Genomic DNA, 19745 nt, shown 5'->3' with positions numbered 1-19745 from the left:
TAAAAATTATTTTTTTAAAATCATAATGAACTTATAAATTACTTTTACTATCAACCACTAAGTTATGGAAAAAAAAAAAAAAGAAAAAAAAAAAAAGAAATAATATAAAGAATAAATAAATATTGTACATATAAAATATATATATATATATAATAAGTGATATAATATATTATTATATTTTAATATATATATTATTAAAATATTATGTATTCTCATAAATATAGTATTATTTATTATAAATATATATTATAATATATATATATATATAATATATAATATTAATATTATAGTTCTTCTATTTGTACATATATTATTATTTAATAAATCATATTAATATATCACTTCAACAAAATAACATTATAAATTTTTTAAGTTTTATTTTTATTATATGGGGTATATTAAAAAATTATATATATAATATATATATATTATTATATATATATATATAATATATATATATATATATTTTATGGATCTTAACTAAAGAACAAAATTTTTATATTAATTCTTTCCTCTTTTTTTTCCACTAAAATTATTATAGGTAAAAAAAATATATTATTATATATTATATTTTTTATATAATAAAATACTTAATATTATAATATCATTCATATTAAATATTATCATTTATATATTTATCAAAATAAAAGTAGAACTTTTTTTATATTATTTAATTTTTTGATAACAACATAAAATATATATATATATATATATACAAAACCTATATATAATAATAATTTTCACATATTTAATAAAATAATGTTATAAATTGTACGTGTATTATTCATTACTCTTTTATATATTTTTTAACATGTCAAAAAAAAAAAAATATTATAATATTTGTAGATATATAATAAGAACTACTTATAAATTTTAAAGTATAAAAAAAAAAAAAAAAAAAAAAAAAAAAAACGCATAATTTTTATTTTAATTATATTTTTAACCGTACATCATAGTTTAACATTGCTACATATTATAAGAGGAAAAAAAAATGAAAACATGGAATATTTATAAATATTAAAAAAGTGTACAATTTTTATTTTTATTAACAAATAATTTATAATATAAATTATACATTTATAATATATGTATATATATTTATATTTATATATTTTTAATTTAAACTTATATGAAAAACAAAAAAAAAAAATGACAAAACGTATAAATCCATTGTACTTCTTTTCCAAAAAATTTGCAACATATAAAAGTACAAATAATATATTTATTAAGGTGTATTTATATGTGCATACATTTATCCTTTTTGAATTTATATTTTTTTTATTATTATTATATTTTATTCAAACCATTAAACTTGTAATATAATATGAATATATGATATAGGAGAATAAAGGAAATATTAATTATTTCTTTTAGACACATATAATATATATATAATATAAATTTCATTGAATATAATTTTTTTTTTAGTATACAATATACACAACTTATTTTTTATGTTTTCCCTTAAGATATAATAGTATATTTATATTCCATGTGATAATGAAAAAAATGCTTTCATAAAAATATAGTTGTTTTCATATTATAATTAATTTTTTAAAACAAATATTTTCAAAAAAAAATATACAAATAAGAAAAAATATGTTCAAAAGAGAAAAAAAATGAAAATAATAAAATGAAATAAATACATATACATATATATATATATATATATATATATATATATGTAAGACTAGCTTCATTACCATTCCTTATGGTTCATAAGAATGTAAAACAAAAAATATATACTTACAATTTATAGATATAAAAGCATTAATCAACATTATTATGAAATATGAAAAAATAAAATCTAATCATAATAAATAAAACCTAACAAAAAAAGATGAAATATTAAAAGGAATAATTGCGCAACTTCTGCCATTGAAATTAAATATATATATAAATAAAAATATTTTTTTTTATGTTATATAAAATGCATAATTGTATGAACATGATTAATTTTTTCTGAACAAGTCAGGTCATATGAACGAAAATTATTGTGTGTAAATTTATCCACCAAAAAAAAAAAAAAAAAAAAAAACAATACATACATATATATATATATAAATATATATATATATATATAAATATATATATATATATATATATATATATATATGTATATATTTATTTAACCATATAATTGCCTCAATTTTATAAGTGTAACATTGTTATTTTGCAAAACTTGAATCAAATTAGTTGTTCATATCAGAATGAATTTGTTTTTGAATTGGTAAGGTGTGAATTTGATTATTTTCCTTTTTGGAATTTTGAATATTATTATAAATGGACAACGATTGTGAAATAAGGCTACTGATATTATTTAGATCTGCTGGTATGATGACAGTGTTATTATTTTTGCATATATTTGAGAAAACATCAATATATTGTTCAGCAACAAGTAAAGAAATAGCATTATTTGAATCTAGTTTTTTTATTTTATTTGAAATAATTTCTATAGCTTCTGCCGTAGCATCAGCTTTAGCTTTGATAGCAAAAGATTGTCCTTCTGCTATTAATATAGATTTCCTTTTTTTTCCAATAGCTATATTAATTTCACTTTCTCTTTCTCCTTCACTTTGTAAAATTTCAGCTCTTTTTCTTCTTTCTGCTTCAGCTTGTTTTTCCATAGCATTTTTTATATTCACAGGTAAGATAATATCACGAATTTCATATCTCATACATTTTATTCCCCAATTTTTGGCTGATTCATTTATAGCCTTAACCAGCTTTTCGTTTAAATTATCTCTTTCTAAGAATGTTGCATCAAGGGTTAATTTCCCTAATTCCGATCTCATAGTAACTTGAGCTAATTGAGTTACTGCAAAAACAGCATCTTCAATAGCATAAGAAGAATTATATGGATTGTCACATTTTATATATAATACTCCGTCAATATTTAAAGTAACATTATCTTTAGTAATAGCTGTTTGATTTGGAATCGTGATAGTTTCTTCTTTCAATGAAAAAACATAAGCTATTTTATCTATAAAAGGTATTAAAAAATGAATACCTGCCAATAATGTTTTATTATATTTTCCTAACCTTTCTACTATATATGCTGTTTCTTGAGGTATAATCACAAAACCTAAATGGTTCCAAAACTTTTTTGTATATTTTTTTCCATCATTACTTGTATAGAAATTTCTTTTTTCATATAAAAACAAATTTCTATTTTTTTTTTTATGGTTTATTATATTTTTATTATTCTGGAAAATGTAATTATATGTATGATACCCTTTAGCTCGGTTCCATATTTTCTCGTACTTTTGTAAAAAAAAAGTGCCCCCTCTAAATCTACTTAAAAAAAAAGTGTTCATCTTCTCATGAATTTTTATCAATCTTATAATAATTATTTTGATAAATCACGATAAAAAAAAAAAAAAAAAAAAACATATATATATATATATATATATATATATATATATATATATATATGTTAATATTTCAAAGATTTTAATTTTACACAATCTTTTTTTTCTCTGTTAATTTTTATAATTTACACTTCTATATATGGGCTGGCTATTTGGTAAAATATTTATAATATTTTTAAATGTACATTTTATATATAATATATATAATATTTGTTTTGTTTTTTTTAAATATTTCTTAAAAAAAAAAAAAGAGAGGAAATTATTATATTATTTATTTTCTCTTAATATATAATTGAAATATGACTTTTAAGCGTCAAAAAATAAATTATTATATTATATATATATAATATATATATATATATATAAATATAATAATATATGTAGATAATATATTTAACTGTGCATTATATTACCTATTACATTAAAGAAATATACATATACGAATTAATTACAAACACTATATATTTATTTGTTCATTTCATATTCTTGATCTTTCAGAGTGTATAAAATAATGTTAATTTTTTATAAGGTAGGCTTAAAAAATAATCAACAATTAGAAATGAAATTTTTACATATAACCAGAATCATACAATTGTTAAAATTAAAAAAAAAAAAAAAAAAAAAAAAAAAAAAAAAAAAAAATTTGTTATACATATGAATTAATAATTGTAGTTTTATAATATCAATAAAATTTAACATTATAGAGGTTATGTATACATATATATATATATATATATATATATATATATATATATATGCCAAAAAGAAATGAAAATGTTAACAAAATAAACATTTCAAAAAAATACATTTTCCATATGTATTATAAATAAACTCCTTAAAGGTGTATAGGGACACAATTAATCTATAGCAGGTTTTATATATATAATTATGAAACGTATTATTTTATTTTTTTTATATTTTTTATTTTTTTATTATTACCTTAATTATACATATGGTTTAATATGTTTCAAATATTTTTAAAAAGATAAATTTGTATATCTTTAATTACGTTTTATGATATTAAAAACGTAATGGTAATATTTTAATATTCTGTTTACACAAAAAGAACAATTTATTAATTTGTCAATTGTGTAAAATAATCCACATCTATAAAATGAATTTGAGCTTTTTCTTTTTCGTTATTATTAAATGTTATTTTATTCGTTTCGTCAGCAAAATCAGTGTTTTGCTTAATATATCTTTTAAAATAATTTTCATCGTTATTTAAAATATTAGAATAGGTCTTATCTTTGCTATTCATATTTGTCCACATTTTTATTAACGTATTAATATCGTGAATATTTATTTGTTTTTGCGGTATATTTAAGGCATTACTTAAAATTTTTTTCAAGAGATTGTTTAAATATTTTTTGTTAGATCCATCCATGTAATACTCTTTTTTTATCTTATCAAAATTATATTGTTTATTTAAATTCTGTAAGATATCCATTTTGTTTTTTATATTATCATACATATCAACATTTTCTGCTTTAGTTTTATCACCTTTTACGTGGTATACCACCTGAGGGTTAAAGTAATATTTTTTTTCATCATCTTCATAATTATTATTTTTAAAATTTAAATTATTTATATTATCTCGTTTATAAACATTTTCGAAACATTTAATAGACAAGATATTATATGAACATATACTTAACAGAATATACAAAAGCAAATATTGCATTTTATTATTATATATATATATAAACAAAAAAAAAAAAAAAAAAAAAAAATCTCTATATAGATAATATGCTATATATCAATACATTTGTATTAAGAAAAAGAGATAATAACAAGAGATTAATTGAAACAAACACAAAAAAAAAAAAAAAAAATATTATGTTTTCTTTTTGTTTTTTAATTATTAATCAGTTGGAAAATATATTTTTAAATTATAACAAAAAAAAAATATATTTTTGTACATTTTGTATGTAAATACAGAATATAACAAAACATATATATTTTAAATTATGTGTTATATAAACATATTTTATTTTATTTTTTTCTTTAGATGTCCAAATAAATTTTATGATTCAAATAATACAAAAAAAATAAAACACACACACAAAAAAATAAAAATAAATTAATACAAATAAATATATATAAATATAAATATATATATATATATATATATATTTTTTTTAATGTTCAAGGGACTTATGTAAGGGATATGGCTGCTCATATTTTTTATTCGAAAAATAGATGGTTCCCTTTTGGTATCTATATATTGATTTAGGTTTTACTTGTTTGTTTATGTCGTCCTGAATTTCTAAATTATCAAAAGAATAAAATGGAAGATTGTTATGATATTTAATTAACTCTATTTTGTATATATCTTTAACTAGATTAGATTGTAGTAACAAATTAACTATCTGATGATAATCTATAATATGAAATAGTTCATGTTGTTGTATGACGTGTCTAGCTATAGCATTAACAATTCTTTCATCTTTTATTTTTAAATGTTTCTGAGCATTTGTTAATGCTCTCATAATTTTATTAAATTCATAAGGTTCTAAACTTTCCAAATGACGATGTAAATGCTTACATAAAATGTGAAAGGATGTTTCATCTAAAAAATTATGAAATGATAACGTTTCAAAAATTGTTGATATATCATAAATTATTTTATTATTTTTATTATCATTTCTTTTTAATTGTTTATTTATATTACAAAATATATCCTTTTGTAAGTTTTTATTTATATTTAATTTATGTACGAAATAACATAAATTTGATAAACTTGAAAGATCTAATATATCTATATTTTTATTAATATATACTAATATTTTTTTTAATATCCTATATATTGAGGAATAATATAATGGTAATACACATGATAAACAAGAACATATACTACATAAGACACTTGGTGGATAGTCATAAAAATATAAATCAATATGTTTTAATATATATTCATATAAAACTATATCATTAATTTTTATTTTATGAAATGATAATATTACTTTTTCTATAAAATATGGATTTAAACAATTCTGTTCTTTTAACATATATATTATATATTTACTTATATAATCATAAAAAATATAATTCTGAAATTTTAAATTGGACAAATAATATCCTACATCTATTATATTTTTTATATTTGGATAATAATTAAATTGTTCTTGTTTATATTTTATTAAATCATCATCAGATGGTAAGTTAGAAAATGAATCCTCATCTTTATCTTCATTTATGTTTTCATCTTTATTTTCATTTATGTCATCATCTTTATTTTCATTTATGTCATCATCTTTATCTTCATTTATGTTTTCATCTTTATCATAAAGGTTAATATGGCTGCTCATAATACTCCTACTCTTCATAGAAATCCTGCCAATTTCATTATTATTTATCTCCTTATCTGAATTATTCACATTTTTATAATTTAATAATGTATCCCTGTATACATTATTCACCCTCTCAGATATAGGTCCACTCAAATTTTTTACAAATTCTTGGTTACACATATTAATTCGATAGATAATTTCTTCTACGATTTGATTAAGATATAAATAATCATGTATTAAACAAGACGAATAGGACTCAACAATGTTTATTAAATAATAAAAAGGAAGTGATTTTATTTGTGGTTGAAGGATATCTCTAATTTTATTAAAAAGATATATATCTTGTAGGTTACAATATGCGAAGGCTCTTAATAACAATATTAGTTGGTAAGGCATATATGAATTTAATCTGTTATATAACATTTTTGTAAGATTTTCTAATTGAGCAGTAGCTTTTAATTTACCATAATAAAAACATATTCGTGGCAAATTCAAAAATGTATTTATTTTATTTTGAATTCTAGAAGTAATTAATTTAAATCTCCAGTCACTAGAAGAACAGAAACCAACATCTACTAGTCTTTTTAAAACCTTTAAATAATGGTAGGCTTTTTTTTTTTTATGTCGATAATAAACCCATACATTTAAAACTTCATCTGAGGTAGTTGACAGAGCTAACTTTTTGGGTAACATCCATAACCAGCTGCATGATAATTTCTTCTCACAATAACTACCTTCATAATTATAAATTAATCTTTGTGTATTTTCAATACTTCTGGGAACTTTATATCTTTCTATATATCCAACCCAAGACCCTTTACCTACGCGTTTATGAAACCTATAATATGCGAACCGCTATAATGAGATAGTTTTCCGTATTGTAAATAAAAAAAAAAAAAAAATAAAAAAAAAAATAAAAAAAAAAATAAAAAAAAAAATAAAAAAAAATGGGAAAACAAATATATAAATTGATTAACCCTAATATGGTATATATGAACAGATACATAAAAAAAAAAAAATACATATAAATATAAATATATATATATATATATATATTATTTTTTTTCCTTTTAATTGTTTATTTGTATTACCTTCTGAATATGAAACATGGGTTTTTCCATTGGCATAATGTGAGGAATATATTGAACCCACATTTTTTCTCTTTTTCTTTCCCTTTTTCTTTCCCTTTTTCTCTTCAAGTCAAGAATAAGAACATACAAAATTTTTTAATTATTATTATTTTGTTTTATTTTTATTTTAAATTTAAAAATTAGGTGTATATTTCCCAAAAGGGTTTATATCATCCATAATAAATTAGATGGATTCTTTTTTTTACATTTTCAGGATATATATGGCCCATTGATCATATGTACATATTCAGGTATTTTTTTTTTTTTTTTATATCATAAATATTATATGTATAAAAAAAAAAAATATATATATATATGATATTTATTTTTTATTTATTTATATTTATATTTTTTTTTTTTTTTTTTTTTCTAAAATTTTGTGACATACAAAATTGTAAAGTATACAAATGTGAATATTTAAAAAAAAAAAAAAAAAAAAAAAAAAAAAAAAAAAAAATACATATATATATATTAAGTACATATATAAATAACCTTGAATAACATATATTTATGGAATAATCCTAAATTGTATAATATATATATATATTTATTTATTTATTTATAATATGATGAATTTGGAAGAGTTTAATGAATTAGTCAAGAAAAGAGAAGATATTGAAAATGAGTTAAAGGAACATATGGATTTTTTAGAAAGACCTGAGAATAAGAATGTGGGTATGAAAGGGAATTTGATTGATTCCGAAGGATTTCCAAGGAATGATATTGACATATATAGTATTCGTGTGGCTCGAAATAAGATAATATGTTTAAAAAACGATTATATAGATATAAATAAGAAACTCGAAGAATATATACATAAAGTACATAGTACTCATCCAGTTATACGTGTAGAACGAAAGAAAAATATAAATAATGATTTATTAAATACACCACAACAAATAACCAAAGAAGAAGATATTAAAAATGCAAAGAAAAATGTATTTGCCATTATAGATGAAGTTATAGAAAATTCACCATCTCATAAATCTGGATTAAAAATAAATGATCAGATTTTTCAATTTGGAAATATTATTAAAACAAACGAAAATAAAAAAGAAAATGAGCATAACCATCCCTTAAATGTAGAACTCATTAAAGATATAGCAAAGTATATGAAAACACAACCTAAACAAATAGTAGTTAAAATATTAAGAGAAGAAAATATTTTTTTTTTTCATATTATTCCTGAACAAACACATAATGGTTTATATTTAGGATGTCACTTATCTCCATTCGACAGTTCCTAAATATTTCTTCCTTCCCCCCACCCCCCAAAAAAAAAAAAAAAAAAAAAAAAAAAATTAAAAAAAAACTAATAAAATAAATAATATATACAAAATATGTACAAAATATATACAAAATATATATAAGAAAATTATAAAAAGCTACACATGTTTTCCAAATCTAATATGAAATTGTTGAAACTTCCAAATTTGCAATTTATTTTTTTCGCAATCCTATAAGAAAAAAGAAAAATATATATATATATATATATATATATATATATTTATTTATATAGATTAATTTATAATGACATAATTAAAAAACATGCAACAAGTAAGTTCCCTCTATTATGCATTACCACTTGGCATATATAAATGTCTTATATTGTTTTTCAAATGACATATGGAAAAACATTTTTAACAATTCCCCATCAACAATACCCTTACAATGTTTTGACCTAAAATTCACTTTATATTCTCTATAAGCATTATGAGATAAATTACCAATCGATGATATATTATCAGTTATTGCTATTTCTATACATAAGGCCTTTTTAAAATTAGCAAAACTGGAAAAGGGAATCAAAACACTAATAGATCCCTCACTCGAGGCACATAAAATACCATCATTTTTTGTAAGTATATTGCGTTTATCATAATCTCTAAAAAATATATAAAATATAAAACAATAAATAAATAAATAAATATACATATGTATATATATATATATATATATATATATATATAATGAGATATATAACCAAAAAATTTATATTACTCTTCAATCAAATTTGTATTGGACAGAGGTAGCATTTTGTTTATAATACTTCCGTGGTTAAACAATGACACAGACTATATTTAAAAAAAAAAAAAAAAAAAAAAAAAATTTATATGTTTTATTTTTGTAGGTAACTGGAACATTATCCTATATTTTTAGCATTGTAATTTACCGATAATTTATAGGAATCCTCATCATTATATTTAAACTTGGACCTGCAAAAATTTATACATAAATATAAATATATACATATATATATATATATTCTTGTTTATATGTATCTTTCCTTTTTATTCATTCATTATCTTTTTTTTTTCTTTTTTTTTTTTTTTTTACTTTTGTAATATTATAAAATTGGCATCCATGTCTGATACAACAATGTGGCTTTTCGACAAGGCACAAAGTGATCTGCAATTTAAAAAAATAAAAATAAAAATAAAAAAAAAAATAAAAAAAATGTTGAACATAAATATTATATAAATAAAATATAATTTCCTTATATGGTATCTTATATGTTATATGTACATATATATATATATATATATTTATTTATTTATTTATATTCTCTTTGTTTATCAAATTATAACATACGTGCACCAAATGTTGGAGTAATCTCTGCACACTTCAAATAATTGAGACTGAATAAAAGAAAAGAAGAAAAAATATAAATAAATATATATGATATATAATTGTAAGAATAATACAAAAAAAAAAACAAAAAAATTAAATAAACCAAATGTTTATATATATATATATATTTCCTATTTCTATTTAATGTAAAAATTTATTTTTTACATTTTCGTAGTCATATTGTAATATTGTAACGGATGTCATGATATCTCCCACAACGATATAATCTCCACTAAAAAAATAAAAATAATAATTGTATAAATAAGGAACACTTAATATATAAACGGTTATATATATATATATATATATTTATATTTATATTTATATTTATATTTATATTTATATTTATTTATTTGTTCATTTAATTTTTTTCTTACTAGACATCCACAGTCATGATCCATGAACTTGGGGTAAAGGAGACTAGCTCTACAATAGCATTGTTTCCCTCTATTTTCTAAAATAAAAAAAAAAATATATATATAAATATATAAAAATATATATATATATATATATTATATTTCATTACGTACTGGTTGAAGATTTTGTGGGTCCATAAAAGCTTCATATTTTATTATTAGGTTATTTATATCAAGAATGACAACCTGAAAAGGAAAATAAATAAATAAATAAATATATATATATATAATATATATATATAATATATATATAATATATATATAATATATATATAATATATAACACATTGCTTTCTTGCTTTCTTCCTTTCTTGCTTTCTTCCTTTCTTCCTTTTTTCCTTTTTTCCTTTCTTGCTTTTTTCCTTTTTACCATATTGTTTATTGTTGCTACAATTTTGTCATCATAAGGAACTAGATTGGTTACACCCCCATAATTAATATTATGCGTATATATATGTTTAATTTCAAAAATGTTAGCTTTTTTTTTTGCTATAAATATATGTATATGACCAGATGTGGGTTCTGTATATTTTTCATTTGAATTACATGTTCCTACAAAAATAAAACTTGTAACATCGAAATTGCTTTTCATAAGTTTCTCATTATCATATATAATAATTGTAGATACAGTATATTTGGATGGTATAATATAAGTATATTTTATGGAATCATGATAAGGATCAAAAAAACATATTATTTGTTTCATCATCTCATTAGTTTTATGTTTTTCTTCTGATGGACAAGCAGCTATTAATAAACCAGTATCTGAATGATACGCAATTTTTTCAACTGTTCTATGAAAAGGTATTTTTTTTAAAAAGGTTTTTTTTATTTGATTCAATGGTGATATATGTATATTAGATCCATCATAAAAAATAAAATAAAAATTATTTTGATTTTTTTTTTTAAAAGATAGAAAATTGTGAAATGGATTTAAATAATTAAAATCATTAAATATATCTACGATATATATATTTTTTAATGATAATTTTGATACATTAATTTTTTTTTTTAAATCTGAATAAATAATTATTGGACTTTCACAACAAACAAACAAAAAATTATACTTTTTTATTATATTACTTTGATTTATATCAATTTTCTTTTTTTCGGAAAAAACTTTTACAAACTTTTTAAACTTAATAGTATCATTACATACATTAATTTTCCTTTTATTAATTAAAAAGATTTTTTCACTTTTTAAAATATTATTCTTTAAAAATATTTTTTCATCAAACAATATATTATTTAAATTATCAAAAGATGAAGGAATTTCAGATGACATATTATTAGAGTTACAATATTTCGAACAATCAGATTTACAATTTTCTTGTAAATATATATCTTTACATTGTCTTTTTAATTTTTTATATAACAAATTTTTAATATCTCTTTTTCTTTTCTTAATATCATTATGATTAACATTACTAGTGTTATTAAATACATTCATATTATCATTACTTGCTTTTTTTTTTTTATTATTATTATTTTTTTTTTTTATATTTTTATTTTTGTTCTCATTTTTTATAAATGTTCTTAATATATTATTTTGTTCAAAAATATGATCATCACCTTGGCTTTCTTCTTCAAAATTTTCATTATCATCATCATCATCATCATCATCATCATCATATTGGTAACATTCATCCATTTTACTGTTATAAATGCTTGACGAGTCTGTGCTTGTAATCGATTCATCTCTTTTTTGTCTTCCTGCTTTTCTATGCGTTTTATTATTTTTTATATTTTTTATATTTTTTATATATTTTATATTTTTTATATATTTTATATTTTTTTTTTTTATTTTATTTTTTTTATTTTTTCTAGTATCCTGAACGTCTAGAGGATTAACTTCATCATCATTATCATCATATGATGATAACATGTCATCGTCACTTATGCTATATTTATTAATATAATGAGAAAATTTATCAATAGATTTATTATATTTGTGAATATACAAACTTGGAGGTGATAAAGTACCATAATGCAATTCATCAAATATTGTTCCTTCTGTATTATATACAATACGTTTTCTATGATTTTTTTTTCTATGAATATATGTATCATCATTATATTTTTCCTTTGGTTTTATACTTCTTTTAAATGTCATTATATCTACACTACTATCATAATCAGAAGATTCTTCAGATAATATACCATACACTTGAAAAAAGTTAAAAAAATATCGAGCTCTCTTATGATGTATTTTTACATTTTTTTCTCCTTTAACCAATATTTTTTTGTTATTATTATTATTATTATTATTATCAACTTCTTTTTTTACATTACACTTAACAGAATTACTATTTTTTATCATTCCTTTCTTTTTACCTTTATTATTTTGCGAAAAATGTAAAGTGTTCTTATCACTACAATTATTATTATATGCATGTGATATATCGTATGTATTTGAATTACTATAATTTGTATAAGAATTATTACTAACATTATCATTGTCTCCTACATTTTCTTTTATATTATCTCCTACATTTTCTTTTATATTATCTCCTACATTTTCTTTTATATTGTCTCCTACATTTTCTTTTATATTATCTCCTACATTTTCTTTTATATTGTCTCCTACATTTTCTTTTATATTGTCTCCTACATTTTCTTTTATATTGTCACCTACATTTTCTTTTATATTGTCACCTACATATTCTTTTATATTGTCACCTACATTTTCTTTTATATTGTCTCCTACATTTTCTTTTATATTATCTCCTACATTTTCTTTTATATTGTCTCCTACATTTTCTTTTATATTGTCTCCTACATTTTCTTTTATATTATCTCCTACATTTTCTTTTATATTATCTCCTACATTTTCTTTTATATTATTATTACAGGATGAACCTATCATATCATCACTTGCCACATCAACTACAGCACTACCCGTATCCATTTTATTAATCTCATTATCAGATTCAAGAAATTTTTGTAAACTAACAAAATTATCAGATTCAATATTTACATTATAATAATATTCATTATCAATATAGATAACATCATCCTTACTTCTATTACATATTTTATATAACTCGTTCATATTATTAAATGAAATTTTATCAAAATCAAAGAAATCAAAAACGTTCATGTTATATTGAGATAAATATTTTAAAACATTTCTTTTTCTCTTTTTTATTTTTTTTTCTTTTTTTAAATCTTTACGCATATTTAATTTATATGTATATTTACATCTTGAACCTGTATCTTCATTACAAACATTATCTTTACAAACTTTATAAATATATTTCAAAATTAATTCTTTCCTTTTTAAATATTCTTTATGCAATTTAAATAATGTGTTACATTCTTTTCGTTTCCTCACCAATCCCTTATAATCAGTATGGATTAAAAAATTTTTCAGATTAGAATTCTCAGGAACATACTCATATGAGTTATTAATTCCATAACTATAATCACTATAATCACTATAATCACTATTATTACTATTATTACTATTATCACTATAATCACTATTATTACTAAAGGTACTACTCTTTTTTTTATGTTCCTTCTTTTTCATTTTCTTTTCTTTTTTATCACCATTTTTATTATCATCATTTCTACACATACATTCCGCTCCCATATTTTTTTTTTTGCCCTTCTTATTATATGCACACATTATGAAATATTCTATATTCCCATGGCTATAACCCAAGAATAAATACATGTTATCATTCATCATTATTAATTCCACATCACTTATATATACAAAAAAACTCATCTCAGGTTTGTAATAATTAACGATATTAAAAATATGATGAAGCTTTTTACCCTTCCCTTGTTCTACATTTATATCTAGGTCTATTGCTTCTCTTTCCCTTTTATGATTCTCTTCTTTTATTTCCTTCAATGTATTCATATTTATATTATATATAACAACTTCGTTATTATTAAAAACACAGGCCAATAAATTTTTATATAAAGACCAGCTGCTAATGTTTTCTTTTATAATATAGGTATATATATGTATAATATAATTTTCTATAATACCGTAAATTTTTATTCCTTCTTTACAATATATATATATATAATCATTGTATATAGAATAGTTATAAACATATGCAACTTGTAAATTATATATTAATTTTAAAGATAAACAACATAGTAATCTAATATGATTATTACATATTTGTATTAAGTATGGATGGTTTTTGATAATATTAAAATATAAAGTATTACTATACATATCAATATCTGTATTTTCATATTCACATAAAAATATTTCATTACATACATCTTTTAAAAAGCTTTCACTAGGTATTTTATTTTTCATATCTCCTTTCTTTTCTTCATTTAAGAAATTAGGATTATTTAAATTGTTTTTTTTATCATCTTGTATATCTCTACCATTCTGCATTCCAAACATATGATTATTATTATTATTATTATTATTATTGTGAGAATCACTTGTAAAACAATTCATTATGTTATCCGGATAATGATTCGTACCATTATCAAACTTATTATCCTTATTATTAATCAAAGTTTCACTGCTACTGTCCTTTTTTATCTTCCTCCTTTTAAATATATCCCTTGATACTCCAACTATTTTAGTCTGATTTGCATAAGTTACACATATCATAAAAATATGGAAATATATAAAGTTTGAATATTTCAACACATTGATTTCTTTTTCACTCTCAAAATAATATTTATTTAGAAAACATAAATTTATATTTTTTATTTTAATATTTTTTTTATTATTTAAAGATACAAAAACTTCAAAATGTAATGGTTCTTCTGATACACTTTTGTTTTTTTTATTTTTTGTTTTTTGTTTTTTTCTTGGTAAATTAGTTCCATCATCATTACACACATCATTCATCATACCCTCATCGTCATTTATTAAAATATTATTCCTATTCTCATTAATATTTAAAGATTCTTTATTTACTTTGTCTTTATTATCTTCAATACAATCCTTATGATCATTTTCTTTTTTCATTGCATCATTTGTGATAGTTGCATGTGTATGTATATGTGTATGTGTATTTTTTTTTTTTTTTTTTAAATATATAACATATTTTACTACAAAAAAATTATTGAGTTTATTAAAATTAAGATCACATGTTATATTTGTTTTTAACCCACTCTGTATAATAGATACACATCCTGTCCTACCATAACTATTACAGGTGATGATTTCGTATTCATTATTTTTATTTTTTACAACACACATATCTAATATAGGACCCATATTTTGTATAACAGATAATATTTCGATATAAAACTTTTTTTTTTCTATTTTGTTTTTTTTATTTCCTTCATTATAATCATATATATAATTCGTATTAGGACTATAATTTACATCTCCTTGTGACGTATTAATAATAGAAGTATAGTAATCATTCTTATCCCTATGATATTTATTTCGTCCTATATTATTATCATTATAAGGATAGGTACAAAAATACGTTTTATTGTAATTCATACAATATTTTCCTAGGCCATGCATTTCTTTATTTTTATAATGGTTATTATACAAATTATTTAGATCAGCAGGAAAATTGAAAATATTATTAATATTATTTACATTGTAAATATTATTCATAGACTTCATATTTTCCATGTGGGGGATATTTCTAGAATTATTGTTCATTATAGGAACCATCACGTTTTTGTTTTTATTCCAAATATCTTCTACATATTTATTAACATCATACATATTCATTTCTTTTGATACCGTTTCATCTTCTTTAAGCATTTGACAGTAGGGTGAATATTCCACAGGTTCAAAGTCCTCACGTTCATATATTGGAAAATAATGCATTCTCAATAAATAGCTATCACTTATTTGAGAACCTAAAAAAATGATATCTGGATAAATACGAGTTATTACATTTGCTCTAGAACATGTTCCTAAAAATTGAACGCGCATAGATGAAATGTCACCCATAAATGTATCATTACCACCATATTTACAATAAAAATCATAGTATCTACCTTTGTAAGGTTCATTTTTTTTTTCAATATCATGCTTATCTTGTATATCTTTCATATGATCATCCTCATATTTATCATTTTTCTTTTCCATATTATTATGTACATCAATATCTTCTTCATCAAATATATCTTTATTTTTTTTTTTTGGCAAAAATGACAAAATAAATAAATCTCCATAATCATCAGATAAAATGTATTTATTCATATTTATTGATTCTATATAAGTAATTGTTCTAAATTCAGAACTTAGAAAAAAACTTCTTCTTTTTTCTTTTACTATATTTATATAATTAATAAACTGAAAACCAATTAATAATATTTTATATTTAGATAAACATAATATTTTATTTATACTTGGATCCACATGTAACGGTTTATAATATTTAGGTAAAAGACATCCTTTATCAAGAATATTGTTAACAAATGAATTCTTTTTATTTATATTTTTATTATTACTATATATATTATATTCATAGTTATCATATTTGTACTTGAGATTATCTCTATCATTATCTTTATCATTATCTTTATGATTATCCTTATGATTATCCTTATGATTATCCTTATGATTATCCTTATGATTATCCTTACCATTATCCTCATCACGATTGCGCTTATTATATTTATAGGCATAATATTTATCATTATCACTATAATCATAAAAATCAAATTCTGAATTGTCGTCTCCCAAGAATTTTATACTAGCATCATTCATTCTACATAATGGTATAATCCTTATATACCTTTCATAAAATTCCGTATCTGATTTCTTATAATCATATAATATACATATAGTTGAATACATATATTCATCATTATTTTTATTATAAGTAGAATTACAAGAATCATGAAAAGCTAATTTTATATCATCTTGTTGACGACCTTTTATATTATAATACCCATCTAACATACGTCTTATATTCTTATTATATTCATTATATTTAGGATAATAAGATTCAAACGAATTAGGATGTTGTGATAATAATCCTCCACTGATGTGATCAAAATTATTACAGTTTCTAACATCATAATTTCTTTTCCCTCTTTCCTCAACCTTTAATTTGTTTATAGAATTAGGTCTACAATCATTATTATCATAATTCATAGTACCTACAAAATCATAACTTTTTTTTTTTAAAAGTTTATCTATTTCAAGACAGCTTTTATTTCCAATAGAATATAAAGTTTTATTAATCAACGGTACATCATCTTGATCATCTGTACTCATTTCTTTTTTTATCTTTTTATATATATTCTGATGCTCCAAAAATAAATCTTCCTTATTGAAAAGCATTTCATTTTTATAAATATCGTCACATAGGAAATTACCACTTTTATGAACACGATCATAGTATTTATTATCATCATCATAATTGCTTTTATCATCATCATAATTGCTTTTATCATCATCATAATTGCTTTTATCATCATCATAATTGCTTTTATCATCATCATAATTGCTTTTATCATCATCATAATTACTTCTATTATCATCATAATTGTTGTTATAATCACCATAATTGTTGTTATTATCACCATAATTGTTTTTATTATCACCATAATTGTTTTTATTATCACCATAATTAATTTTATCATCATCGTCTTGTTTGTTTCTCAATTGTTTATTGCATCCCATGGTGTGGGTCCCCAAAAAGGCAATATCAATTATTAAACTCTCATCTATCCTCATCGTATATACATTATTCAAATTTAGGAAGTTATCATAATCTAAATATATATACTTTAAAATATTTTTATATCCATAGAATAATATTGTCTTATGCCTTTCATCAAGCAAAAATATAACATCCTCTTCTAGATGTAATCCATTCAATTCACACAAATTTATTTTTGATAATGTTATAAAATCATTTTCTTTTACATCATATTCTAATAATAATAAAACATACTTCCTTGTTAACACAAATAAATAAGACTTTACTTTTTCTTTATTATAAGTAGAATGAACTAATTTTTCAGGGACATACTCCCTTAATTCTAAAACTTCAGCAAATAATACATGCTCACTATAATCATCAGTATTCCCATTCTTATCTATGCAACATACATTTAAATGATTATTACAAGCATATATAAGATACTTTTTTTCATTACCTTTAATATTACAACATACGCTACTTCGTACAGATTTACTATCTATTACATTATTGTAAAAATGATATGGGCTCATTATAAAAACATAAAATAAAATAAAATAAAATAAAAATAAAAAAAAAATACAATATTTATAATAAATATATATAAAATTATAATGTGGGAAATTATATACCTTCTTTTATTATAAAAAGTATATTTCGTATAATCATGATAATCTATATATATCCACGATGTTGAATATAAGTATATTATTAATATGCATAAATATATATATATATATATATATATATATATATATGATGTATGCGCAAAATAGCAATTTTTTTTTTTTAACCAAATATATACATAAATATAATCAAACATACATACATATATATTTATATATATATATATTATTCCTACATAAATAAATGTTAGCACTTTATATAAATTTATTAATATATATTTATAATATTAAAAAAGTAGATATTATATTAAGCAATCATTCTATTTTAATATATTAATATATATACTAATATATTGTCCTAAGAAAAAGAGAAATTCATTATTTCATATCTAGCGATTTTAACAAATTATGAGAAAAAATAAAAAAAATTAAAATATAATAATTCAACAGGAAAAATTAAGGTAAATATATATAAAAATGTTTATATATTTATATATAATATATATATAAATTTATATAAATATATGTAAACAAAAAAAAAATTATGTATTTACATATATATATTTATTGGGTTAAGTAAAAATTGTGGTATCCAAAAAGAATATGATAATACAAAAAAAAAAAAAAAAATACAAGTATATTTTATATATTAATGAACGGTGAAA

General features: G+C 19.9%; 5 protein-coding genes across 5 annotated transcripts; 1 reads left to right on the top strand and 4 right to left on the bottom strand.

Moving 5' to 3' along the window:
- Window positions 1-2192: 2192 nt before the first annotated feature.
- Window positions 2193-3317, bottom strand: PF3D7_0318100 (stomatin-like protein, putative; the record flags this gene model as incomplete). The annotated part of the gene is made up of 1 exon (XM_001351215.1): window positions 2193-3317. One exon carries the CDS (start codon window positions 3315-3317, stop codon window positions 2193-2195), a length of 1125 nt encoding a protein of 374 aa, XP_001351251.1.
- Window positions 3318-4446: 1129 nt separating this feature from the next.
- On the bottom strand, window positions 4447-5055 carry PF3D7_0318000 (conserved Plasmodium protein, unknown function; the record flags this gene model as incomplete). Its single annotated transcript, XM_001351214.1, has 1 exon — window positions 4447-5055. The coding sequence occupies one exon, from the start codon at window positions 5053-5055 to the stop codon at window positions 4447-4449; it is 609 nt and encodes a 202-aa protein (XP_001351250.1).
- A 457-nt stretch (window positions 5056-5512) lies between these two features.
- On the bottom strand, window positions 5513-7818 carry PF3D7_0317900 (conserved protein, unknown function; the record flags this gene model as incomplete). Its single annotated transcript, XM_002808583.1, has 2 exons — window positions 5513-7519; window positions 7756-7818. The coding sequence occupies 2 exons, from the start codon at window positions 7816-7818 to the stop codon at window positions 5513-5515; spliced, it is 2070 nt and encodes a 689-aa protein (XP_002808629.1).
- Window positions 7819-8363: 545 nt separating this feature from the next.
- On the top strand, window positions 8364-9041 carry PF3D7_0317800 (26S proteasome non-ATPase regulatory subunit 9, putative; the record flags this gene model as incomplete). Its single annotated transcript, XM_001351212.1, has 1 exon — window positions 8364-9041. One exon carries the CDS (start codon window positions 8364-8366, stop codon window positions 9039-9041), a length of 678 nt encoding a protein of 225 aa, XP_001351248.1.
- Window positions 9042-9169: 128 nt separating this feature from the next.
- On the bottom strand, window positions 9170-18987 carry PF3D7_0317700 (CPSF (cleavage and polyadenylation specific factor), subunit A, putative; the record flags this gene model as incomplete). Its single annotated transcript, XM_001351211.1, has 10 exons — window positions 9170-9251; window positions 9377-9679; window positions 9796-9869; window positions 9968-10010; window positions 10132-10203; window positions 10387-10433; window positions 10591-10657; window positions 10803-10879; window positions 10956-11027; window positions 11212-18987. 10 exons carry the CDS (start codon window positions 18985-18987, stop codon window positions 9170-9172), a joined length of 8613 nt encoding a protein of 2870 aa, XP_001351247.1.
- Window positions 18988-19745: the final 758 nt, after the last annotated feature.

Source organism: Plasmodium falciparum, assembly GCF_000002765.6.
Source record: "Plasmodium falciparum 3D7 genome assembly, chromosome: 3".
NCBI classification, from domain to species: domain Eukaryota; phylum Apicomplexa; class Aconoidasida; order Haemosporida; family Plasmodiidae; genus Plasmodium; species Plasmodium falciparum.
Note: the sequence above shows the minus strand (reverse complement) of the source record. Positions and strands in the feature narration are given on the sequence as shown.